Below are 24,985 nucleotides of genomic sequence, written 5' to 3'. Positions count from 1 at the left end.
ATTCTCCTTCCTGTTTGCCAAAGGGGGGGAAAAGAGAAAACCCAATTTTAGTACGCATGTGCAGCAACTTTATTATTTATTTTTGGTCTTTTTGGGGTAGCACCCTCGCCATAGGGAAGTTCCCAGGCTAGGGGTCAAAATGGAGCTGTAAATAAATAAATAAAAATAATTTTTGTTTTGTTTTGTTTTTGCTTTTTTAGGGCTGCCCCTGTGGCACGTGGAAGTTTCCAGGCTTGCAGCTGAATCAAAGCTGCAGCTCCTGGCCTACACCACAGCCACGCCAGATCTGAGCCGCATGTGCGACCTACACCGCAGCTCACGGCAAGGCCGGATCCTTAACCTACTCAGTGAGGTCCTCATGGATTCTAGCCAGGTTTGGTACTGCAGAGCCACAACGGGAACTCCCGTGATCAGCAACTTTAGAGTTCATGCTTCCTTCCCCAATATTTTGATACACTTTTACTGAATCACTAATTTACCAAGTACCAGAATCTCGTTCACTAGTCTATCACGTCATCTATTTTTTTTTTTTTTTTTTGTCTTTTTTTGCCTTTTATAGGGCCGCTACTATGGCATATGGAGGTTCCCAGGCTAGGGGTCCAATTGGAGCTGTAGCCACCGGCCTACGCCACAGCCACAGCAACACAGGATCTGTGCTGCATCTGTGACCTACACCATAGCTCACGGCACCGCTGGATCCTTCACCCACTGAGCAAGGCCAGGGATCGAACCCACAACCTCATGGTTCCTAGTCAGATTCGTTAACCACTGCGCCATGACGGGAACTCCTATCGCGTCATCTATTACAGACTAACAATTAGTTCAGGTTACAAACTAATAACTGGCACTCAAACCAGACATTCTAGATGCTGTTACCTGCACACCATTCAAAACTCTTCCCTGTTTTCCCACTGTCCATCAACTGAGGAAAACTTCCCTCCGACACTGTCTTAAAAACTACAGTTTCTATCTTCGTCTACAGGCTTCTTTCCTGTAACAAGAGCTGAATCTACACATATTCTGCTCTTCACACCGAAACCTTCCTCCAAGAATCAGGCCCATCCTGAGGTCCTCCCGCCTGGAATACTGACACCACCCCTCCCGACCGCCTCCCTCGCGGCTCCTTTCCAAAGCTGCTCTGTGTGAAGCCTTCCTGAAGTTTCTGTCTCCTGCGACCGCCACAGCATTTCTGCATCACCAGCTTATGGGAATTACACATTATTTACACTTGGACATTCCTCACATGCGCTTCTTACTATAAATTATCGAAGGACAAAATCTATGGTTCTCAGCTTTGCTCCCCCCCGTGTTAGCACAGTGCCTGCCTTGTCCGTGCTAACCTCTCAAATGGAGGTGCCAACTTAAAGACAGGCTTTCTCAGGATATTTTTGGTAGGTTTGGCCATTAAGTCATAACTTAGTTTCTTCAGCCATTTTACCAATAAAAATATTTTACTTATATTTTGGTGTCTAATTAATCTAGTCTTTTATTTCACTTAGTGAGCGTGTGTGTGTACACATATGAATATTTCATATAAACCTGTCCTAATTGCAGCGGTTCTCTTCCGCTGAAATGATGTCCGAGAAAAGTCTCCTGAATATACTTGGTCTCTCAAGTCGCTTTTCGAGTAAGCAAACTCTCCTCCACTCATGCCATCAAAAAAACGAAAATTTGTAAGAGCCACAAAAATAAAACAAATATTCCCGGCTACCTTGCTAGAGAATAGCAAAAATTCTGTGGTACTCCTGGATTGCTGCAGGGTAAGTAACAAAGTGCAAAGTAAAGACAGAATAGAAAAAGATGGAAATATGCTGTGGGAGTGCCCCAAAGTAACACGGACCTAAAAAAGCTTGTCCTTGACACAGGCATCCTGATGCATCTTCCTTGACAACAGAGAAGATGCTCTCAAGAGCCATTACCATACGCACTGAAGCCCACCACCACTTTCAAGACAGCAAAATTTTTTTGAATATAAGCAATTCAGGGCAGAAAGTTTCTCTGAGTGCCTCCTTTACAGCAGGCAGGGAATGGCAGCTAAGACATAGATGACCCTAAAATCTCACCCACATAAAGCCAATAACCTCAACAGAAGTTTCCTCCACTCTGTACACTCTCTGCATTGCTTTCTTTGCCCCTTTACCAGCTTTCTCCACCAGCCACGATTTTGTTCAGATCATCTGCTATTGGTGTTGAAAAAATAGGTGAAAGGAAAAAAAAAAAAAACAAAAAACAAACCTCCTGCCCCACCAATTCGATGGGGCAAGGAAGAGAAGATTGGGACAAGAGGAATGTCCCCCTCTATTCCATCTTGAAATATCGCCAATCTAGCATGACTGTCTTTCAAAGGCCACCTAAAATACTACATGGAACGAATACATCAAAAATCGCCAAGGCCCCCTGTAAACGTGGCCCATAAGAAAAGAGGCAAATGCATCAGATGTTTCATTATTTTATTAGTAGAAATGACTCTTTGCAGTATCAAAACACTTAAAAACACTCCAGAAGATAATGCTGGCATTGAGATTTTAAAAACTTATCTTACCGATCGAAAGACCCATACAATGACAAAGCTAAAAACGTTCTCTCTCACTAATAAGAGTGAATCACAGCAGGCACCCTACTCCACCCAACAGCCACCCACGCTAAGACTGGACAGTTCAAAACCTGCAAAGTCCTCCTTGCCTCCTCCACACCAGATACGAATTCACTTCAACACATTCGTGTTTCAGCGTAGCTATGTCATAGCAAGGAAACGCTGTCAGGTACTGAAATTTGGCAGGACATTCGATTTAGCGGTGCTCTTTTCACTTTTACCAAATTCCCCCCTTTCCCCGTTTTTAACAAGGAAAAAGCTCAACAGATACTCTTGCTTGAAAAATGAAGCACCCATTCAGATTTTCGTAAAGTTCCACGACTAGGTTTGGAAAGAAAACCAAGCCTTGCTCACACACGTATCGAACAGGAGCCCGGCACCTTCTTTCAAAGGAAGCCTGACGCCTATGAATTGATTAACTACATTTAAAGGGTTCCCAGGTTTCCTCTGTAAGCTTGAACACGATGCTCAGTCTTGTACAAACCCACTCGCGTGTTTCAAAGTTACAATGGTGGGGAAGCAACCCAGCATCTAAGAAAAACCTACTTACCACTGGGGCGGGGAGAAGCAGCTTCTGGATCTCAAGAACTGAAATAACACAGCGAGCAGGCCAAGGCTATAACCTCCTCAAACCCTCGACGTCGGCAGACAATCGGGAAAGGCCCGGCCCGACTCGGTCCCCGTGAAATTCTCAAGGGAGGGCCTTACACAAAGGGGCCCCGGCGCCCCGGGACGCACGGCTCCCCGGCTCCCGCCGCCCGGCCTCCCGCCCCCGGAGGGTCGCACACTCACCAGGACCGTGGTGCAGATGGACCGCAGCTCGGACTCCACTTTCTCCCGATAGTCCTTAATCAGCTGCAACTTCTTGTCGGAGGTGTCGGTCTTCTGCTCGATGCTCGAGATGACCCTCCAGGCGGACCTGCGGCCCCCGACCACGTTCTTGTAGGCCACCGAGAGCAGGTTGCGCTCCTCGTTGGACAGCTCGGCGCCCTGCTCCGTCACGGCCTTCATGCAGGTGGCCATGTCGTCGTAGCGCTCGGCCTGCTCGGCCAGCTTCGCCTTCTGGATCAGCTCCGTCTTCTCCATGGGGCCGGGGACAGGGCAGCGAGGGCGAGCACCGACCCGGACAGCGAGCAGGCGTGCGGCGGGCCTGCGGGAGGGCGGGGGCAGGAGGGCGGGGGCGGCGCCGTCAGACAATGCGCCCGCCGCCCGGCCGCCCGCCCGCGGCGCCTTTTGTCTGTCCCCGCACGCGCGGCCCAGTTGAATTTCCCTCCCCCGCCCACGCTCCCCACGGGGCGCCCGGGAGGCCCGGGGGGCGCCCGCCCAGGCGGCCCCGGGCGGGAGAAGGAGGAGGAGGAGGAAGGGCCGCTCCCGCGCCCGCCCGGCCCAAGATGGAAGCGGCCGTTGGCCCGCACCTTCCCGCCGGAGCCGCCCCTGAGGAGAGCGGCGTCGAGGCCAGCGGCCGCTCCCCCCGGGGCTGGCCTCCCGCCCGGCTCTCAGGCCCGGCCAGGCCCGAGGAAGGCCGGGGGCGACCCTGGCGCTCACCTTCACGTCTCCGCGGCCGCGGCGCGAGTCCCACCACTTTGATCGGCTTTTGGCTTTAGCCGAGGACCCTCCCGTCTCAGCCTACCTCGGAGCCGAGAGGCGGGCCGCCGCGCGGCTGCCCTCGCTCCCGCCGCCCAATGGCGCGCCGAGAGGTCCCCTAGGGTCCCGCCTCCCGCCCCGCCTCTGGCCAATGAGCACTGAGCGCGCGGAAGGGGGCGAAGGGGGCGGGGCGGGAGGGGAAGCGGAGGCTAGGAGGGTGGGTCGGCTTGGGCAAGTTCGGTTGGCTCGCAGGCTGCGGCTTCGGCCACGGGGTTTCCTCCAATTAGATCCAGGGTAAAAGGACGTCACTGTTGCCATGGCGATGCTGTTACCAACTCCCCTCATCCTCCCCGCCACCCCCAGCCCTCGTGGGTGCGGCACGGGAGCGGGCGGTTCGCACGACCTCTCCTGCAGTGGCCGGGTCTCCTGCTGCAGCACCGCTGCAGATGGGGCATTGCATCTTGTGGGCTAATTAATGCAGCTGCGGCTCTCCTGAGCCCCGGTGAGGTCGGGCCTGGGAGGGTGATACCATCGGCTGTTTGTTGCACAAATGCCTTTCTTTCCTCCACCTTCCTATTCGTGACAAACGTTTGAAGCTCAGTACACAGAACCCAGCCTTTAATGACGTTGCGATGGGGACTGCGAATTAGATATAATCCCATCCCCATTAAAGAGGAATTCGTTTCTGGAGAAAGCGGCTTAAGCAAGGGTCTTACACGAGAAATTCATTTTCAGACGGGTACCTAAACCCTGAAGTTCCCTTGGAAAATACCAAAAAAAAAGTCCAGACAGGTCTCTCTGGCGATGCCAGATGTTGCGATTTTCTTTAAAATGGGAAATGACATGATTAAGGATAATCTGAAGAAACACACTCTTCCCCCAACTGTTTTTATATTTCTTTTCAGCATTCCCAGGTCATGTGTCTAAATTCATATTTTTCCCATCATTGTGGTCTTACATGTACATGCTTTTTATTTTCTGGTATTAATTTTGAAAGGACGCTTGCAAAGCTCAACTTCCCTCTCTAGATGTTGACTTCTGACTTTCTCCTTGTGAACACCCTTCTGGCATGAGAATGATCTGCCCAAATGCCTTTTATCCAGGGTCATGGCTATCCCTTTCCTTTCGCTTCAAACTGGGCACTCCCCTCCAGCCACTCCCTTCTCTCCTGGCACTCCCTGAATAAGGTGCTGTCCTGAGTGTCTGGGCTCAGGCTACCATGATTCCAGGTCCAGCCCAACACAGGGAAAATGGATCATTGAAAGTGAAGAAAGCCACTGCTGAGAAAGAATTTCAGATTCCAAGTAGAGCCTGGAACAGACTTGAAGACTCTAGAATGGAAGATCTGAGGGCCAACAGATGGCCGGAGAAGGTTTGGACTTTCCAGAAATCTAAACTCCCTCCCAGCTGCCCCTCCCAGTCCTGACTCGCAAAGGTTGCTTTGTGCTTTGACCGACAGGAGAGGCCTGGGCTGGAAAGAGCTTGTGTGTGTCTTAAAGCAGAAATACCTTACTATGTTTCAGCATTTTAGTGGAGAGCCCTGCTGTTATTTCTGGAATCCCCGGGGCTGGGTCCCCGGGGCTGGGCTGTAGACGGATGAGTGTTTATGGCCGTGTGGGCTGGGGTGGAGCCGAACACCAAGAAATCCCAGTGGAAAGAATTTGTATGTGGAAGGGCAGATAAAATGCTTTCTGTATGACCGGTGAATTTCAAGCTTACTGAAAGGAGAGACAGCCCAGGCAAGAGAAGGCAGTGGACGTGCACGGGGGTTGGAGACCCTTGAGCAGGACTGTCAGGGGACTAAGCTTCTGTGGCCGGAGGGACCGTAGGGGCAAGAACACTGATTCTTTGTCAGAAAGTCTGAGCTGTACTGCCATCTCCTCAGGTGACCTTGGGCAAGTTTTTGCTGCACTCGGTAACTCAGTCTCTAAAATTTCTGCTTTCATTCAATCATCAAATATTTATTGAGTACTAGCTCATACAGGTACAGTCATCTGCAATCACGGGCGAAAACTGCTAGGAAACCATGAAAAGGTTTCATACACTACGAAAAGGTAAAGTATTTTACGAGGGACCAGAGAGATATGTTAGATCTATTTCCTTCCCTCCTTTCTTTCTTTCTTTGTCTCTCTCTCTCTCCCTCCCTCCCTCTCTTTCTTTCTTTCTTCTTCTTCTTTTTTGTTTTAGGGCTGCACCGCAGCAGGTGGAATTTCCCAGGCGTACCAGATCCGAGCCATGTCTGCATCACAGCTCACGCCAACACCGGATCCTTAACCCACCGAACGGGGCCAAGGATTGAACCCGAGCCTAGTTGGGAGATAGTTGGATTTGTTATCTCTGAGCCTAATGGGAACTCCAGTAAGTTAAATCTGAAGTCCTCTGCCCCTGAAAGGAATCAGTCAAAGAACGTTAAAGCTCTGGGCACTTGACGCCCCTGGACACATAAAAAGCTAACACTTAGTGAGTGATTACCTGTGTCAAACACCGTTTTAGGTCTTTTGCAAGTATTAATTCATCTAATCCGCTTAATGCCACTATGAGGTAGGGACGAGGATGATTCATCCCCTTCTCCTTTTCACAGATAAGGACACTGAGGCACAGGGAGGCCAAGGACCGTGCAGTGAGTGGAACAGCTAGCGAGCGGCAGGGCCTGGATATGGACCTAGTCATACAGTCTGGGCCCCAAAGCCCATCCACGGGAGGTCTCTGCGGGACCTTTGCTCATCGCTGCAGAGACTCGAGGAAAAGTCACACCAGCCTCTGTTCCCTGGGAGTTTCATCCCAGTAACCATGAAATGTGCGGAATATCCACGTCCCGTGAGCTGGGAAGAACTCTGGGGAACAGACCACTGAGACAGACAGGACTGAGTTCTTTATTTATTTGATGTTCTTGTTATTTTTTTCTTAATTACATAGTGAGAAGAAGCTGCTGGAGCAGGAGGGAGCACGCGGAACTCGAAGCCAGACGCTCGGAAATCCCAGCTCTGCCATTGATTTGCAGTTTGACCTTGAAGACCATGGTCCTCCCGGAAGCTCCGTTTCCCAACCCTTGAAAAAAACCCCTATCCCAGAGGGGCTGTGGAGCTCTCCCCCAGGAAACGCTGGGCAGGTAGCAAGTGTTCAGGGAATAGTAGGGTTTCCCCCTGTCTTTCTCTCCGCCTGGGGGTAGGATGCAGGGAAAGGAGGGAGACGCCCATCCTGTTGCAAGGAGCCTGATGAAACGTGAGCGAAGGCTGATCTCCTGAATCACTGCTGTAATTAATAGAATTAAAGCTCTGCAGACCGGCTCCGTTCCACGCACAATTCAGAATGAATGAGTCCTCCTGGTTGAGTTTACTCTCATAAATTGTTTCAGAGGTTTATTTGCCCAGAGCAGTGGGTCATCCAGAGGAACTTCCTGAACTTCCTGTGGCAGATGTTTCACTGACACACAGACATTTGAGTGGGACTTTTGCGCTGCACATTTCCTTGTGATCCTTATAATTCTTCTGTTTAGGAGATCCCATGGCACTCAGCGGTAACAAACCCGACCAGTATCCATGAGATGCGGGTTCGATCCCTGGACTCGCTCTGTGGGTTAGAGGATCCCGCGTTGCTGTGGCTGTGGTATAGGCTGCCATCTGCAGCTCTGATTTTGACCCCTTGCCTGCGTGGGAACTTCCATGAGCTGCAGGTGTAGCCATAAAAAACAACAACAACTAGAAAACCAACTTCTGTTTACGGGCTAATTGAAGAGGTGCCGCCACGCTCCCCTCTGCCCAGAGGAGCTAAGTGGATTCACGTAAAGCCGGGACAGGTCGGGAAACTAAAGGAGTCTGGTCAGGGCGAGATTTTCCTACCCATTTCCTGGCTTTGGGTCACGTCACACCAGCAACGGGTGATGTTCATTCCTGCATCTGCGGCATCCCTCTGTGCCCCCACGTGTCCCATTTCTGGGACACCCCTTGGCTACCCGTTGTTTTCCAGTTCTCACTCTGTACTCCCAGGAAAAACAATCAAATCAAATCACTCCATCATTAAAAAACCAGTAAGTCTTCAAGCAATATTCCTTCTGCCATGATTTGCATTTTCAGAGGAAAGAACGCTCTTACACTTGAAGGATAAAATTTCTCTGGTAGAATTTCAGGCATTCTGAACCAGCTTTTGGTCCCACAAGCCTCTTAGAGAAGGGCTTTGGCATTCTGATATTTCTCCAGCATTTTCTATGTGCCAGACAATAGGGGAATTTTTTTTTTAAATTGAGGTATGGTTGATTTACAAAGTTGTGTTAATTTCTGCTCTGTAGCAAAGTGATTCAGTTATACATATACACACATTCTTTTTTATGTTATTTTTCACTACAGTTTATCACAGATTATTGACTATAGTTCACTGTGCTATGTAGTAGGATCTTATTGTTTATCTGTTCTATATGAGTTTGCATCCACTAATCCCATTGGGTATCTTTTTAAAAGCTTGATTGCTTTTGTAATGATAAACGTGATGATGATAATGTTGATAAAAATATAATAGCCCACGTTAAATAAAAAAGTGAGGTGCTCCTGTCATGGCTCAGCAGGTTACGAACCCGACGAGTATCCATGAGGCTGCAGGTTCGACCCCTGACCTCGATCAGTAGGTTAAGGATCTGGCATTGCTTCAAGCTGTGGTGTAGGTTGCAGATGCGGCTCAGATCTGGTGTTGCCATAGCTGTGGCATAGGCTGGTGGCTGCAGCTCCAATTAGACCCCTCTCCTGGGAACTTCCATATGCTGCAAGTGCAGCCCTAAAAAGCAAAAGCAAAAGGAAAGAAAGAAAGAAAGAAAGAAAAGAAAGAAAAAGAAAGAAAGAAAATATAAATGCACAAAGCAGAGTATAAAGAGCTCGAGAGACTGCTTCTGCAAGGGGGCCACTGCAGGCATTTAGGTGACCTCCTTCTAGGTGTAGCTTTTTTCATTTGAACACAGGCGTGTGTGAGTGAGATTACATTCTTCACTTTGTTCAGGGTAATGGTTAATTCTGTGTGTCAACTTGCCTGAGCCCCAGAGTGCCCAGTATTTGATCAAACATTATTCTGGGTGTTTCCGAAAGGTGTTTTGGGGAGAGATTAACATTTATGTTGGTGGACTTTGTGTAAGCAGATTGCCCTCTGGAACGTAGGTGGGCCGTACCCAATCCGTTGAAGGCCTGAATAGAACAAGAAGAATAGTATCCCTTGGAGCAAGAGGGAATTCTCCAGCAGGCAGCCTTGGACTTTACCTGCAACATCAGCTCTCCCTGGGTCTGCAACAGACAGTCTTCAGACCCAAACAGAGCAATTCTCCCAGATGTCCAGCCTATAGGCCTACCCTGCAAACTTTGGACTTGCTAATTCCTTGTAATAAATCTCCACGTTGATTTATCTTCTCTTCTAGTAAATATATACATCTCCCATTTCGTGTCCCTGGAGAAACTTGACTAACACTTTCATTCAACAAACAGCGTGATATGTTTCACTAGCTTTAAGTGTAGGTCCGTGCCGTGTCAGTTTCACCTCTCTCCTTTGCCAGACAGTGAGCTTTCCGAGGGTAAGTGTTTTCTTCTTTGCTCTTATATCCAAGGTGCCTTCTCAACAACAGTGAGGCAGCCCACTGTACAGGTGAATAAACTGGAACTCTCGAGGGTTAAATTACCAGTCTAAACCGGTAAGCTACAGAGTTCTGATTCCGATCTCCTTCTCAAAAAAACAAGATGGCACTGCCTCCAACGAGAGATGAAAACTCCAGTGTTGGCTGGCCTGGGAACAATGTTTAGTTATCTGAGCTTGTAGGTGGTTAAGTATATATTTGCTGATGAGTCAGCTGCTGGTTTTATTTTCATATGAAAGTCTCTGTTTTTACTCTCAACATATCTGCCAGGAGAGGGTACCTTCTTTCTTTCCTCTTGCCTGTTCGCTTGAGTTAATGACATGGCTGTCTCTCCGCTCTTCGGCCAGCTCCCTCGTTGGACTGTGACCTTCCTGTGGGTAGAGTTTCTTCTGCTTCCAGGTCGCTGATGACTCTGCCCCGTGACAGACATTCATCAGGGTCTGTTTGGAGAGAGAATCCAGGCCATCCAGGGGGGCATTCTAATACCAGCAATTGTTTGCATGGTGTGCTTACTTTGGGCCAAGCACATACAGAATTACTAAAGGAATGGTAAATTCACAGAGGAAAGCATACAAAGCAGAGCTCTACCTTCTGCAGGTATTCCATGGGTTGTATCTGCTGGGAAATCACCCTAACGTTCCCACACTGATGCTCACCCACGGAGTTGTGTGAGGAGCTCAAGGAGCTCCCAACCCCTGATTCAGGCTCAGTTCCCTAGTCGTTCATTCAGCAGAGTAAGGGAGGGTCTACCATGTGCCAGACTGCCTGGGGACCGGGATTCCAAAGCGGATTAAGACACAGCGCGCCTACGGGGAGCTTGACGGGGAGCGTGGAGGTGGAGCACTGACCCGCAGCTCCGGGGAGAGGCAGGAAGGTCTTCCCAGCCTTTCAGTCTCGGATGCTCAGCGACCTGACTTTCCAGCCACATCTCCCTGTCTAGAAAGGACTGTTCAGAAGGCAGGGAGAGAATTGCTCCCGGGGAGTTCCAGCCATGGCACAGTGGGTTAAGTGGGTGTTTTCCTGATGCCCAGGGACCTTCAAGGCCAATTTCAAGGTTCTTAGGATGCTTGTCATAGCAGATACAGTCCATGGTATCTGGGTCCCTGTGGAGGCTCGGGTTCAATCCCCAGCCTGGGGCAGTGGGTTAAAGGATCTGGCATTGCCACAGCCACAGGGTTACTGCCGTGGCTCGGATTCAGTCCCCGGCCCCAGGATCTTCCATATGCCATGGGTGTAGCCAAGGGGGGAAAAAAAAATGGGAGTTCCCATCATGGCGTACTGGAAATGAATCGACTAGGAACCATGAGGTTGTGAGTTCGGCCCCCGTCCTCACTTAGTGGGTTAAGGATCCGGCGTTGCTATGAGCTGTGGTATGGGTTGCAGACATGGCTCAGATCGTGCATTGCTGGGGGCCGCCAGCTGTAGCTCCGGTTAGACCCCTAGCCTGGGAACCTCCATATGCTGCGGTGTGGCCCTAAAAAAAAAAAAGAATTGCTCCCAGGAGCCCCTCTGGAATCCCCTCCACCTTCTTACCAGGTGCTTTGGAACCGAGAAAGAGCTGGGGTCTGTGGTCAGCCCAGGCCTGTCCCCATGGCCTACCCTGGGTACCAGTCCACCTCTGAGGTCTGTGGAAGGTCATCAGCTGGCAGGTGGAGACGACAAACCTAGAAAAAGCAATAATGAGAAAGCCCAGGTGGCTGGCGCCTTTTCGCGGAAGGGCAAAAACCCAGTGTCAGGCGGCGCCCGGTACAGAGCAAGGCGCCTTCATCATCACAAAAAACGATGCTTACGTTCTCATTTGTGTGGTGGTTGTTGTTAAAGTCCATGAGATACCACCCCCCCCAGCTCGTTTGGATTTTTAAAAAAGTTTTGGTCCGTAGAGCAAATGCATCCTCCACCACCCTCAAGTTCTGACTCATCCGCGGACAATTCAGCACCGTTGAATGGATGAAATGAACACAGAGGAGTCGGAGGACAATGCACACAGGAGTGATTGTGTGGCTCTCACAATAAGTGCTGTGGGAGTGGGGAGAAGGGGGACGCGAGTGTGGGCTGGGCTCTGGCAGGAGAAGGCAGGCGTCAGAAGGCCACGGAGAGAAAGGGGTTGGGAGGGGAGCCGGGGGAGGGCCCGGGACGGCTGTGGTCGGCACCCATCATTCCACTGCCTGGGTGGAAGCCTCCGGAAGGGTGGAAAGGCCATGACAGCTCCTCCTTGTGCGGGGGAGGAGGACAGAGCGCCGAGAAGTGGGCTCGGGACAGAAGGCTGGGGTGCACACCCCCGGGCATCCACCCTCTGCTGGACCCAGCGGCCACACGGGCTGCTCAACAAGCGCTGGGCGCGTGGGGGAAGCGGGTTAGAGTCACCTTCTGGGCCTTCAGAAGGGCCAAGCTTGTAGACCAAAGTGCAATCTCACCCTTTGCTTTACTTTCCTGCTTAAAATCCTCCTGCTTCCTTTAGCTGCAGCTCAACATGTTGGTTGGACGAAGCAGCCAGACGGCCTGGGTTTGAATCCCGACTCCACTACTCACTAGATAGGTGATCCTGGCAGGTTGAGAGCCTCACTTTGCCCACTCGTTAAATGGGGCTGATGATCATAGCAAGAGCGACCTCACAGGAAGGTAGGAAGAGTCAATGAGTTACCACGGGGCAGGTGCTTTGAACAGTGCTATCTACGTGTTTGTTAGATAAAAAGAATCAACACAAATTTGGGGTGACGCACAGGCTCCCCAGTGTTCTCACCCCAGCTCCTCTCCTGTCTGATCTCTTGGGGCCCCCACCTTCTGTGCTTCGGCGCCTCTGAGCTTTGCTCCCGCCATCCTCTCTTGCCTCACACTGTCACCTGGTTAAGGTCTCATCCCCTGAGGATGCAAAAATGCCAGCTTCTCAGGACTGTCCCTGGGCTCCTCTCCCTCCCAGGCGAGCTCCCTCATCCTGTGCTCTGCAAGCAGGAAGCTGGGGACATCAGGCCCCCACTGGGCTGAAGGCACCAGGACGGCGGGCTGTGTCGCTGTGCCTTGCCCAGGGAACTCCAGGGCCTGGCAGAGCGCTTGGTGGCTACACCGGGTACCATGAAATGGACAGCTGGATGGACAAATGAACAGGGATGCCAGCAGCAGTCACAGGCAAGTGCACCTTGGCCACAGGACAGGGTGCACTGGGGCTGCATGCGCTCAGGATGGCTTCAGGCTCTGGCCAGGGTCCAGCCCCCAGCTGGAGCCTCCCGTGACTCCAGCCGGGAGGGGCTGGAAGCTCCAGACGCCCCCATGCCCCCCCCCCCGCCCCGTCCCATCCAGCTTTGTAAACAAACTCCCACCAGCACCAGAAGGCCTGGTGATTAAGAAAAACCAGTGAAGGGAACTTGGCAGAAGAAAGGCCATTTTGAATACGAATAATCCATGACTTATTTGGATAGTTTCTCTTCCGGATTTCCTTAAAGCCAGGATGAGCCCAGGTAAGAAATTTGGGGGCATTATACATCTAAATGCAATACACGAAAGCTGATTCCCCCCAGAAAATAGGAACTTAAAAAAAAAAAAGAATAAGCTGGTTCCATCCGAAGCTTTCCTTGGAAGAAGGGAGCTGGATACTGCCCTACTCTGCTATTAATACTCCAGCTATTAATACCCGGGAGGCGCCTGGAGGCAGTACTCTAATCAATGTTAACGAGCAAAGGATCCCTCGCCACTCTCCCTGGTTCTGAAACTCAGAGACACAGCCAGCCAGACTGATGAGCCCAGGAGTCTGGAAGGATCCTACAGCAGCCAAATTGCCTAAATGTGTTTAAGCAGAATGCGGTAGCAGCAGCTGCTACAGCTGTTGGGTGAGCTTCCTGAAACAAAGGGGAAAAGACAGCAGCCTGTTGCTCTTGAGCCAATGGATGTAGACCCTGAGACCAAATAAGAGAGATGAAAAGACACACAGGAAGGCAGTGAAATGAGAATTCAGTTCATGGGCCAAGGTAGGCAGTCTGGGGTCTTTGGCAGAAAGATTTAGCGGCCACATAGTGTTCCTGTCGTGACTCAGTGGTTAACCAATCCGACTAGGAACCATGAGGTTGCGGGTTCAATCTCTGGCCTTGCTCAGTGGGTGAAGGATCCACCATTGCCGTGAGCTGTGGTATAGGTTGCAGACGCGGCTCGGATCCTGTGTTGCTGTGGCTGTAGTGTAGGCCAGCGGCTACAGCTCCAATTCAACCCCTAGCCCGGGAACCTCCATATAACGCGAGTGCGGTCCTAGAAAAGGCAAAAGGATGAAAAGAAAAGAAAGAAAGAAAAAAAAAAAGAAAAGAAAAGAAAGAAAGAAAAAAAAGAGAAAGTTTTAGCTGCCATAGAAGCAGCCTCTGAAAGTCTGGGGATTGGGGGCTGAGGCTGAAGCTCAACTCTGAACTTGTGATGAGAGGGCAGGGATTTGGCAGCCCCTGAACTCTCTGAGGTCTGGCCAGCCCAGACAGGATGGTCATGGAGGCCCCCAGGGTCCTCAGAGGCTCCGTGCGTAAAAGCACGTTTAGCCATGTAAGCCAACTTCCCTTCCCCTTCTGGAAGCCCAGGGACCCAGCTTGGTCGAGGTGAACTTCTACATCAGGGTCCTTCCTTGTAAGTAACAGAAACGGATGCAAATTGACAAATATAAGACCATCACCTCTCACCAGTTGTGACGAAGGCCGGCAGACCAGGCCTCTAGGATGGGCGGACAGCAGGAAGAGGGTGCAGCCTGAATTGTGGCCACCGTCCCACTGCAGAACTCCCACCAGAGACTCTTGTCGCTTCTGCCACTGGACCCCAGATGCCGGTTCCTGCAGGACTGACTCCATGGCCCCTGCACTGGCTCCATCCTTGTTTAAATCCAAGGCAGCTTTGCCACTGCCCCCAGAGAGAATTCCCCACCGTCCCTGCTTCTCTGGGTCATTCAGTCTAGATTCAAAATCCCAGTGGGAGCGTGTCCAGCCAAGCCTGAGTTAAGGGCCACGTGTTATTACAAGGCAAGCTGGGAGGTACCTGGCACATCTGCTTTCCAAAGAGGAAAGTGGGTGCTGCTCCCCCCATAAGGTTCATAAAGTGGGGGATTCCTCAAACAGAGGATGGGGATTCAGATGCTGGGGACCCCCCCATAGCCCACGTCCCTGGCAGTTATACTTGGGCTTCCAGTCACTTGGCGGAGGAAAGCAAAAGCCGTGGCTGGAGGGGAGCATATGAAATTCGGAGCCTGGTGAAAGCCTTGGCTTGGGCCTCCTCTTTCTTTCTCTGGAAAAAAAGGGGGGGGGGCTGCTTTGCTGTGATTGACCCCCTTGCTTGGGAGGCTGGTCCTCACTCAGACTCGACATCCTCCCAGATCCCCAGAGGTCTCTGTCCGTGATGCTCCCCCACCTCTAGGGTGCGTCACACTTTGAAGACGTGAGTGACTTCATTTACATGCGTCTTATAAGGCTCCCCCAGGATGGAGACAAACGTCTCATTCATTTAATAGTTAACAAACACGTATTGAGCGTCCGTGAGGCCTTGGGGCAACAGAGGGGACAAAGATGCGGCCTGTGCCTTAGAGAAGAAGGTCACATCTGGTGCCAGGTGTGGCGGTGTGAAGGCTTCTGACCTGGTTTAAGTGGGTCTTAGAGAGTAAGAAGGGAGGGGAGCAGTGCCCTCCAGAGCGAGGGGCGTGGTGCGTCTGGGGGAACCGAGGGGGTGGGTGGGGTGCGGGTGTGGCCCAGGCAAGGGGGGCAGTGAGGTTGCTGGTGAAGACCCAGGCCACATGCTGAGGAGCCTTCAGTACCTTTCTGGGGAAGGGGTTTTGGATCCTGAGATGTCAGGAATCATCAGACATGCATTGCTTTTACATACATATGTATTTTCCTTTTTAGGGCCGCGTTCTTGGCATATGGAGGTTCCCAGGCTAGGGGTTGAATCGGAGCTGTAGCCACCGGCCTATGCCATAACCATAGCAACGTGGGAGCCAAGCCAAGTCTTCAACCTGCACCACAGCTCATGGCAATGCTGGATCCTTAACCCACCGAGTGAGGCCAGAGATCAAACCCACAACCTCATGGTTCCTAGTTGAATTCACTTCCACTGCACCACATGGGAACTCCTATTTATTTTTTTTATTCTGGCAAAATATGCATAACATAAAGTTGGCCATTTTAACCATTTTGCAACCTACAGTTTGGTGGCATTAAGTGCATTCACATCATTGTGCCGCAGCCGCCGTCGTCCATCTCCAGAATTGTGTGTGTGTGTGTGTGTCTTTTTAGGGCTGCAGGTGCTGCATATGGAGGCTCCCAGGCTAGGGGTAGAATCAGAGCTGTAGCCGCCAGCCTACGCCAGAGCCACAGCAACATGGGATCTGAGCTGCATCTGTGACCTATACCCCAGCTCACGGCGACACTGGATCCTTAACCCACTGAGCGAGGCCAGGGATCGAACCCGTGTCCTCAAGGATACTAGCTGGGTTTGTTACTGCTGAGTCACCATGGGGACGCCCATCTCCAGACCTTTTCAATCTTCCCAAACGGACCCTCGATGCCTGTTAGACAACAGCTCTGAATCCCCCCTCCGCCGAAGCTCTGGTAACCACTATCTACTTTCTCTGGGGGAGGGAGGTGTTTAGCAGCTATTTATTTTCAGAACGCTCTATTTTTAAAAATTTTATTTTTATGGAAGTAAAAGTGATTTACAGTGTGGTGTCAATTTCTGCTGAACAGCGTGGTGACCCAGTCATGCACATGTATACTTTTTGTCTCTATCATCAGATAGGTTTTTTTTGGCCACGCCCATGGCACGAGGACGTTCCTGGGCCAGGGATCAAAACTGTGTCACAGCTGTAACCAGAGCCGAAGCAGTGACAACCTGCTGAGCCTATCATTGGACACGTCGAAGCAAGAGAATGACCTGATGGAATTTTCTAGAAGGATCCTTCTGCCTACAATATGAAGAATAGTTTAGAAGACTGGCTAGGAAGATGTTGCAGAAAACTGCAGACAAACCGAAGGGGCTGAAAGAAGGCAAAGGCCATGGTGGCAAATGTTCGGGGAAGGCGTGAGACAATTCGGAGGTATTGATTAGATGTAAGAGTCGGTTTCTCCAAAGCATCTCTTTCTATTTTATTTTCTCCGTACTGACCCCGCATCCCTTCCTGTGTGAGGGAGAGAGAGGATTTACCATCCTATAAAATTGATTTTTAAGTAATCCTCGGACACTACTGGCTCACAAATATTTCAAAATTATAGCCTAGGTAGATGACAAAGTCTAGCCCCACATGTTACCGTGGGGATTAGATGACCAGGAGACTTTGGGACAAATTTGATCACTGCACGCTTTGATCAATTTTATTAAGAAGGAATAATTTACAGGAGTAGGTGGGGCGTTCCCGTCATGGCTCAGTGGTTAACGAATCCGACTAGGAACCATGAGGTTGCGGGTTCGGTCCCTGGCCTTGCTCAGTGGGTTAAGGATCTGGCATTGCCGTGAGCTGTGGTGTAGGTTGCAGACGCAGCTCGGATCCTGAGTTGCTGTGGCTCTGGCGTAGGCCAGTGGCTACAGCTCCGACTCAACCCCTAGCCTGGGAACCTCCATATGCCGGGGGAGCGGCCCAAGAAAAGGCAAAAAGACAAAAAAAAAAAAAAAAAAAAAAAAAAGGCAGGAGCAGTTGATGATCATTAAGTGCGCAGTGGCCATTCAGAACAATTTCTGTGCTAGGAGCTTGCGTTCAAAAGAGAGCTGACTGTGAGAGGGTCTGGAGTAGACCTCAGAAAACCTGGATTCCATCCTAGTTCTGCCCTTCACCCCAGTATGGCTCTGGGCAAGTGGCTTAACTCCTTGCGTCTCCGTTCTTCTTTAGTAACGTGGTTGTTGATCAAATGAGCCGATGGATACAAAGCACAGCAGAGCATCTGACCTGCAGTGAGAGCTCATCCTCGCGGCCATTGTTGTGGTCCTGATGGTGACGCTAGTGGTCGAGCATCAGCACCTCGGGGCCTCTTTCAATGCTGAAGCCCTGAGCTTTGCAGCTGTTCTTGGAGGGAGATAGAATTATCCAACCCTTGTGGTTCCGAAAGGGAGGCGTGGCCCTCTCCCTGCAGGGTCTCTCTCCCACCCTGAATACTTGGCCTCTACTTCTCTGCAGAAAAAAAAAATTGCATATGATGCTTCTGCCAGCCTCCTTCCCTCTGCTTCTCATTTCTTCTCCAACTCTCCCTGGTTCCAATCACCCTGCCCAAGTCTTCCTCAGCAGCTGAGATGTCTCCTCTCCTGCCCCCATCGTGTCTGGATCGCCTGCTGGGTCTGGGAGCACAGGAGGTGAAGGACTGAGGCCCTCTCCTCAGTCCCCTCTCTTGGGCCACATCCGTCTCCCCCTGCAGCTCGGCTGCCCTGAGCCTGCACACTAGCCTCTCCCTGCCACCCTCACATTTTTTAGGGCCACACCTGTGGCACATGGAAATTCCCAGGCTGGGGGTTGAATGGGAGCTGCAGCCGTCGGCCTGCACCACAGCCACCGTGGCACCAGATCCGAGCCACGTCTGGGACCTACACCACAGCTCACGGCAATGCTGGATCCTTAACCCACTGAGCAAGGCCAGGGATTGAACCTGCATCCTCATGGATACCAGTTGGGTTCTTAGCCCACTGAGCCACAACAGGAATTCCTGCAGGTGCCCTTTGGAAAGGTGTGTTCTGGGCACAGAATCTCGTCTAGAGCCTTAGACAATGGGCCTTTCCCCTGGAGGGCCAGGCCACAGGGACCAGTGGGACCCCCCTGAGCTCTGAGCTGGCTGATGGGCTGTGAGGAGGTGCCTGGCAGCACCCAGGACAAAGCACGGGCCAAGCGCGAACCCTGCTGATGGAGAAGAGACTGCAGGTGAGACAGAGGTGAATTGGAGGCAGCTTTGGAACTCACACGACTAGGAAATGGCTTAAGCCTTGTCTGTTCCCATAGGGCTAGGCTTTCTCTCCCTGAGGGAGAAGCCATGCTTTCCTCTTCACGGTGTATAGTTTTTTTTTTTTTTTTTTTATTGAAGTAGAGTTGCTTTATAAGTAGTGATCCCTTCTGCTGTACAACAAAGCGATTCAGTTACACAGGCACACACCCCCATCCTCTTTCAGAGTCTTTTCCCACGTAGGTGACCACAGAATGGTGGGTGGCTTTAGATCATTTGCTTTGTTGGCAAGCTCCACAGCCTGGGCATATGTCTAATCAGCCGACTGATTAGAGATCAGATATTTGCTGATGGAAAAGCTTTAAGGCGCTTTAAAAAATTGCTCATTGAAGTGAAGCATCACAGATGCCCAAGGTACTTTGGCTGCGAGGCTTGAGGCTCTCTATCACCCCATGTAGTTTATTTTTCCTGTCCTTACATCTTTCAGAGTCTTTGAAAAGTGGTTTATTTTTCATTGCATGCTCTGGCGTTTCCCCACCTTGAGGGCAGGGACAGCGGTGGTCTCGCTCCCAGCATATAGTAGGTGTTCAATAAAATATTAATGTCAGGAATCTATTCCAGCAAAAATTACCCATTCTTGGCAAAGTCAGAAACTCCTTGGCTCAGGCATGGCCACATCTTGATTCCTCGATTCAAGCGAGTGAGACCCCAGTATGTGTTCACTGGTTCCCCCCTTGATTCCAGGGCAGGTGAGGGATAGTTGGGGGCGTGGTTTAGTGGACATTAAAGCTGGTTGGGGGCGTGGCTTATTGGACAGTAAAGGAATCGATGCTTCCCCAGAAGCCCTTTTCACACGTACCTTCACTTTGCAACCATGTCCCTGGTTTCTGATGACAGCTGGTATTTGTCTACTGTTCCTGGTACAAGATTCTTAGGCTCCTGACAGCTTTCATGGAAAAGTTTAGGCAGGAAAACCATTACACCCTCCAGAGTTCTTTTAAGGTGAATTTCATCACTGGCCAGAGTTTCGAGAACAAATTGCTATTCTGTTGGTTAGCAAGGAAGACTATTTCCGACAAACAAAATTTCCTTCCAGCTCAGCTTTGCTGAATCTAACTTGGACTCTGCTTCACTTAGACCAGCACCCCACCCCACCCCACCCCCGTCTGTGGCTGGAAAGAGCCTTAGGGAGCATCCCCTCCAGGGCCCCACCTTGTCACTGGGAGTTCACAGCAGGTCATGCGGGGCCAATGTCAGACGGAGAGTGACCCAGGACAGTGGCGTAGGTTATTGACATGTTGAAACATGTCTGCTCTCAGAGTAAAGAGCTGTGGCCTCCAGGCTTCCCAAAGGCTCGCCTGTTGCTCCAGCTCCTCCCCCGGGACCGTGTAGACTGCCCCCCAGCTCCCTTTCTGGCCCCCCCTGCCCAGCCCTGGGGGTGGGGGTGAGGGAGCCAGCTCTACAGCTGGTGGAACCCTGCTGTGCTGGCTGGTTAAATGTTTTGGATTTCGCTCCTGGGCAATGGGGTTTGGATCCAATGCACTAGAGAGCTGTATTGATGGGCTCACAGCAGTGGAAGCTGTGAGTGACCGTTGCTTTAGGACAGCGGGGTCATTGACTGCTGTGGGTTAATCCTCAGAGGCGGGAGGGCAGGAATTTGAGGTCCTATTCAATGGCGCTGGCGAAGGGTCCCTGAGAGGCGATGGCTCTACCTGCCGAGGACTGAGAGGTTGCGGCAGAAATGATTAGAGAGAGATGGAGAGAGAGAGGATGGCACTCCTCCGGCTAAACCTCTCTGCCAGCTCTCCATCACACGAGGATACGCCTCTAGGTGTGGCATCGAGCCCCTCGCCCGGTCCTTGCCTACCTCCGCCCTCACTCCTGGCATCCTCCCGCTCCCAGCCTCCCTCCTCTGCCACCCCCCTCTCTGCCTGCGTGTTCCTCCCTCGACGCAGCCTGTCCTGCTTGTTGCTGTCCAGGAGCTGCTCACTGCCAAGACCAAGGGTCTCCTCTTTCAAACTCGCCCCCGCCCTTTTCCAAACTACCCTGAGCTCAGGACCTCCCGTCACCCCCATGGTGCCTTTGCAGGTTTGGGAAGAGAGATCCCCCCAGGGGCCACTGCTGAGGCAGCCCCCATAGTGCAGGTTGTCTTTGAGCCTGCCCCTCCCCTAGCGGAGTGCCAAGAGTGTGGGGGGGGGCCCGCTGCCCTGGCAGAGCTCTGCGTCACCCTTCCCATCTTCTATTGCAGCGGTGGCTTCCTCCCTCTGAGCGCGCCAAAGCCTTTCTCTGTGTCCCAGGCACCCAGCTGAGGAAGTGGCCCGGGGGTAGTTTGTCCACAAACATTTACTTAAGGAGAAAGAGAGCTAGAGGGACAGAGAGAGGGTAGGTGGAAGGGAACCTCTTGCAATGCAGTCCCCCAGGGCCCTGGGTGCTGTGGCAGGGACAGTGGCAGCAGTGAAGGAAGAAAGGGGAGTGGTGGGCAAGCCAGGGGTTGGAGGGTGGTCTCGGGGCTTCCAGGCTGCCGGGAGGGCTTCTCTCCCAGCTCCTACCCTGTCCAGCCCCATAGCCTGGGTGGCGTTTAGAGATGGGGAGAAACTAACCAAGGGCAGAACCCCCATCCCGGGGGCGATGGGCTCTTCTGGACGCAGGAAAGTCCGGAGCCTTCAGGGGATCAGCGTCAGAGGTTAGGGAGAAGGAAGGGACCTCCCCAGACAGGTGCCTGGGAAGTCCTCGGGACTCCTCAGAGAAACAGATGCCGTAGGACCCGTCAGAACTGCGCCCACTTTCCTGAGCAGTGTCCTGGGCTGGGGCCACGGAGAGGAGCAAGGACCCTCCGCCCTTGGGGCACTGCCAAGGGCATGCAGTCTGGCTAAAACCTGTTCCAGGACAACATGGGACATAGCAGGTGCTGTAGTAGGTCTAAATGAACAGTCTCCGGGAGAGGAAACTCCAACATAATGTGGAGGAAGGGGAGGCGGGGAAGGGCTTCCCAGCCAAAACGACATCTAACCTGGGGTTTAGAGAAGGAAAAAGCGTCAGCCCCGCAGGTGCAGGGTGGAAGGGAATTCTAGGAAGGGGGAACCGCATATGTGAAGACACTGAGTCATAAGTGGAAAACTGTGCTCCAGGAGGCACGAGCGGGTGACCCTGCTGGGAACTTCAGTCAAGTACAGAGCAGGGAGGTGAGAGATGGGGCCGAAGAGGGAGGAAGGGGAGAGGACGCGAAAGGTCGTAAACAGATTTCGTATTTGCAGGGAGATCTGTAAGCTACATGTCGCAATAACTCAACTCATGATCTTTCATCAAGCCCTTCTCTACGCAAGACAGATGTCTTCCCATCTTCCTGGCAAACCTCATTAACTTCTGTTACTAACTAATGGGGCGTCTTAGATATCACACAGTCTAGACCCGTTTGGTAGATGAGGAAACTGAACTCACTTGTTAACGTGCTGAGAGCTCCCAATTTTTTTAGTGGCAGAAGCAAGACCAGAACCCAGATCTCCCAGTTTCCCAGCACTGGGTCCCAGTCCCATAGTGTGTGCAAAGCAAGCTCTTCAGAGCTGAATTGCTTCTTATTTATTTAGAGACAAAAATGGGCTGTGAAGTGATACTCAGGACAAAGAAATCCGGAATCTCACCCGCCGTTCAGAAAATCGGTGGAACCCATGACTTGTTGAACAGACTTCCACTGCATAAGCATAATTCTTAAGTTTGGGAAAAAAGTGCTTATAAGCACTGAGGCTTCTTCCCGGCTCCCTTTGCCGCCCGCTTCTGAGGCCGGCCTGGCAGCAGCTCCGTCGCGGGGCTGGTTTGCATGAGATCCACCTGAGGGTACTTTTTCCTCTCCTGATTCTCCCGCTGACCTCACTCTCACTGAGGGCGCTGTTTCGGGCCCGCTCCCGCTCTTGTTCAAGGTCACCCTCAGAGGCCATCCATCCCATCAGTATTCTTTGCAGGCTGCAGCCTTATTGGTTTGCAGAGACAGCAAACATTGGGAGATTAGAAGCTGTGTGATCCTGGCTTTTCTGGAAAATGCCAGGCCCTGCAACCAGGTGCAGTTTGCAGAGAGAGAAGACAGGGGCAGACAGCAGCTGATGGTTGGCCAGAACTGGTGAGAAGGTCTTGCCTGGCTGAGGGGTCTCGGGGGCCAGTTTCTTTCCTTAGACCCTCCTTGGCTGCTTTCCTATGCATCCTTGTTGCAGCCCAAGCTTGCGACTGCACCCTCCCACCCTTGGTTCACTCCTATCTACCCCCAGCCTGACCTGGGAGCCATCTTTTAAACCGGAAGTCAGTGGGCACCTCTGCCAAGCCTATGTGGGATGTTTGGCACTGGCCCCAGACACCTACTCTTAGGCACCCTTGTTGTGTGGGGCAGTGGTGATGCCCAGGTTTGGTGTCAGGCAGACAGAATGCAAACCTCAACTCTAGTTACTCCCTGCACGACTTTGAGAAATTTAGCTGCCTTTTCTGAGCCTTGATTTTTGAACCCAGTGTAGACTGGCGCCGTCCACATAGTAGCCGCTGAACACGTGAACACTGGCCACGTGGCTGGTTGGAACTGAGATACGATGTGAGCGTGAATACACACTGGGTTTCCTCCCCTGCTGCGTCCAGCAGTGACTGTAGATGCCCCAGTGGGCATCATCCATGGCCCCCGTGAGGTGTGGGCTGGAGAGGACGTTCCGGAGGAGCACCCTCCCCACGCGCCACGCTCATGGGGACACCAGACATCTGCGAGGCAAAGCATGTGCCGTGGACAGCAGCCTCTTGGTGCCACGTCTCACCCTGTACCTGGCAGGCCAGCACAGCATGGGAGAGAAAATTCCATCTTCCCACACTCAGCCTTGGCACCAGGGTGCCACCGTGGGAACGCTGGGGTATAGATTGTGCCACCAGGAGTTCCTAGCTCCGACTCTGCCCCCTACTACCCCCTAGCTCCCCTACCTTGGAGAGCTGCTCCTTCCAAACCTAGACCCGCTCGTCTCTGAAACAAATTGGTCTCCCAGGGCTGTGGCTGAGTAAGGCCACTGTTCCTTGGCTTGTAGATGCATCGTCCCAGTCTCTGCCTCTGCTGTCACATGGCATCTTCTCCCTGGGCACCTTTGTCCTCCCATGCATGGCATTCTCGTCCTGTATGGATGTCAGTCATAGTGAATTAAGGGCTCATCCTCCTCCGCTATGACCTCAGTGTAATTAATTGCTTCTGCAATGACCTTCTTTCCAAATAAGGTCTCCTTGTGAGGTGCTGGGGTTTAGGATGTCAACATCTCTCTTGGGGGGAAGAGAACTTAACCAGAACACATCAGGAGGAGCTGAGCTCAAGGTCTCTTGCCTGCTCCCTTGTTTGGCTACTTGCCTCAACGGGAAGCCATGTCTTCCTCTTCTCTCAGCTACTGCCTCCAGGTTCTGGAAATCATTTTTATCTCTTTGCCCTGGAACTGCATCCATCTCTTGTTGATTGCTCACCACATTGTAAAGAGTTCTTAATTAAACTGTCCTTTGATTTCCCAATTTGTGCATCTGTTTCCTGGCACAGTGCCTGGCTAGCCACCCACTTACTTATCCATTCATCCATCACCCATCCATTCACCCACCCATCTACCTACCCACCTATTCCCCCATCTCCTTACCCCCATCCATCCACCATCTGCCCATTCACCCACCCACCAGACCTCTCATCCACCCATCCACCCACCCATCCACCAGTCCACCCATTCACCCATCCACCTACCCACCCACCAGTCCACCCATCCATCCACCCACCATTCCACCCAGTCCATGCACCCACCATTCCACCCAGTCCACACACCCATCCACCCACCCACTCACCCATCCACCCATCCACCCACCCGTTCACCCGTCCACCCATCCACCCGTCTGCCTTTCGCCCACCCACCAATTTGCCATCCTCCTGTCTCTCCATTCGCTCTTCTGTTCTACCCAGTATACAGTTCCTTGCGGATGCTCAATACATTCAGCGAACACAGCCCTTGTGCCACGGCCAGTGCTAGCTTCTATGCCAGGAACGTAGTAAGTAAAACACAGCCCCTGTTCCCCAGAAGCTGGGGATACAGTCCAGGGAGAAGAATAACATACACGCACACCTTATTTCCTAATAGCTCTCTGCGTCTAGTGGGGGAAAAGAAAGTCTGAAGAATTACTCAGCAACTTTAGAGATGATTTAGGAGGTGCATTCTGGGCTCTGTTATTTTCGAATTTCGAAGCTGTTTGTGCCTGCAACGTTCTGTCTTCTGAAAAACCAAGAGAGACAGAGACGAGAGTTAATCATCAATATCTCCCTCTGAAAGAGGCTGCCTGGAGTTCTTTTGTACCTTGGTG

General features: G+C 51.8%; 1 protein-coding gene and 1 long non-coding RNA gene across 2 annotated transcripts in view; one reads left to right on the top strand and one right to left on the bottom strand.

Annotated features, from left to right (window-relative positions):
• The window catches only part of YWHAQ (tyrosine 3-monooxygenase/tryptophan 5-monooxygenase activation protein theta), a 33,868-nt gene extending 29,699 nt beyond the window's left edge, over positions 1–4,169 (bottom strand). The window contains exons 1-2 of the mRNA XM_021087862.2: positions 4,139–4,169; positions 3,386–3,743 (exon numbers count right to left, since the gene is read on the bottom strand). Coding sequence (XP_020943521.1) covers positions 3,386–3,679 — 294 coding nt within the window. The 5' untranslated portion in view covers positions 3,680–3,743; positions 4,139–4,169. The remainder of the gene's footprint in view (positions 1–3,385; positions 3,744–4,138) is intronic.
• A 219-nt stretch (positions 4,170–4,388) lies between these two features.
• LOC146404972 (uncharacterized) overlaps positions 4,389–24,985 on the top strand; it is a 44,749-nt gene continuing 24,152 nt past the window's right edge. The window contains exons 1-2 of the long non-coding RNA XR_014842565.1: positions 4,389–6,231; positions 7,094–8,204. This is a non-coding gene — a long non-coding RNA (uncharacterized LOC146404972). The remainder of the gene's footprint in view (positions 6,232–7,093; positions 8,205–24,985) is intronic.

This window comes from Sus scrofa, chromosome 3 (genome assembly GCF_054392235.1).
Source record: "Sus scrofa isolate SSC_HxYL_T2T_F1_AM1 chromosome 3, Sscrofa_HxYL_maternal_Yorkshire_Landrace_v2.0, whole genome shotgun sequence".
Classification (NCBI taxonomy): Eukaryota; Metazoa; Chordata; class Mammalia; order Artiodactyla; family Suidae; genus Sus; species Sus scrofa.
Note: the sequence above shows the minus strand (reverse complement) of the source record. Positions and strands in the feature narration are given on the sequence as shown.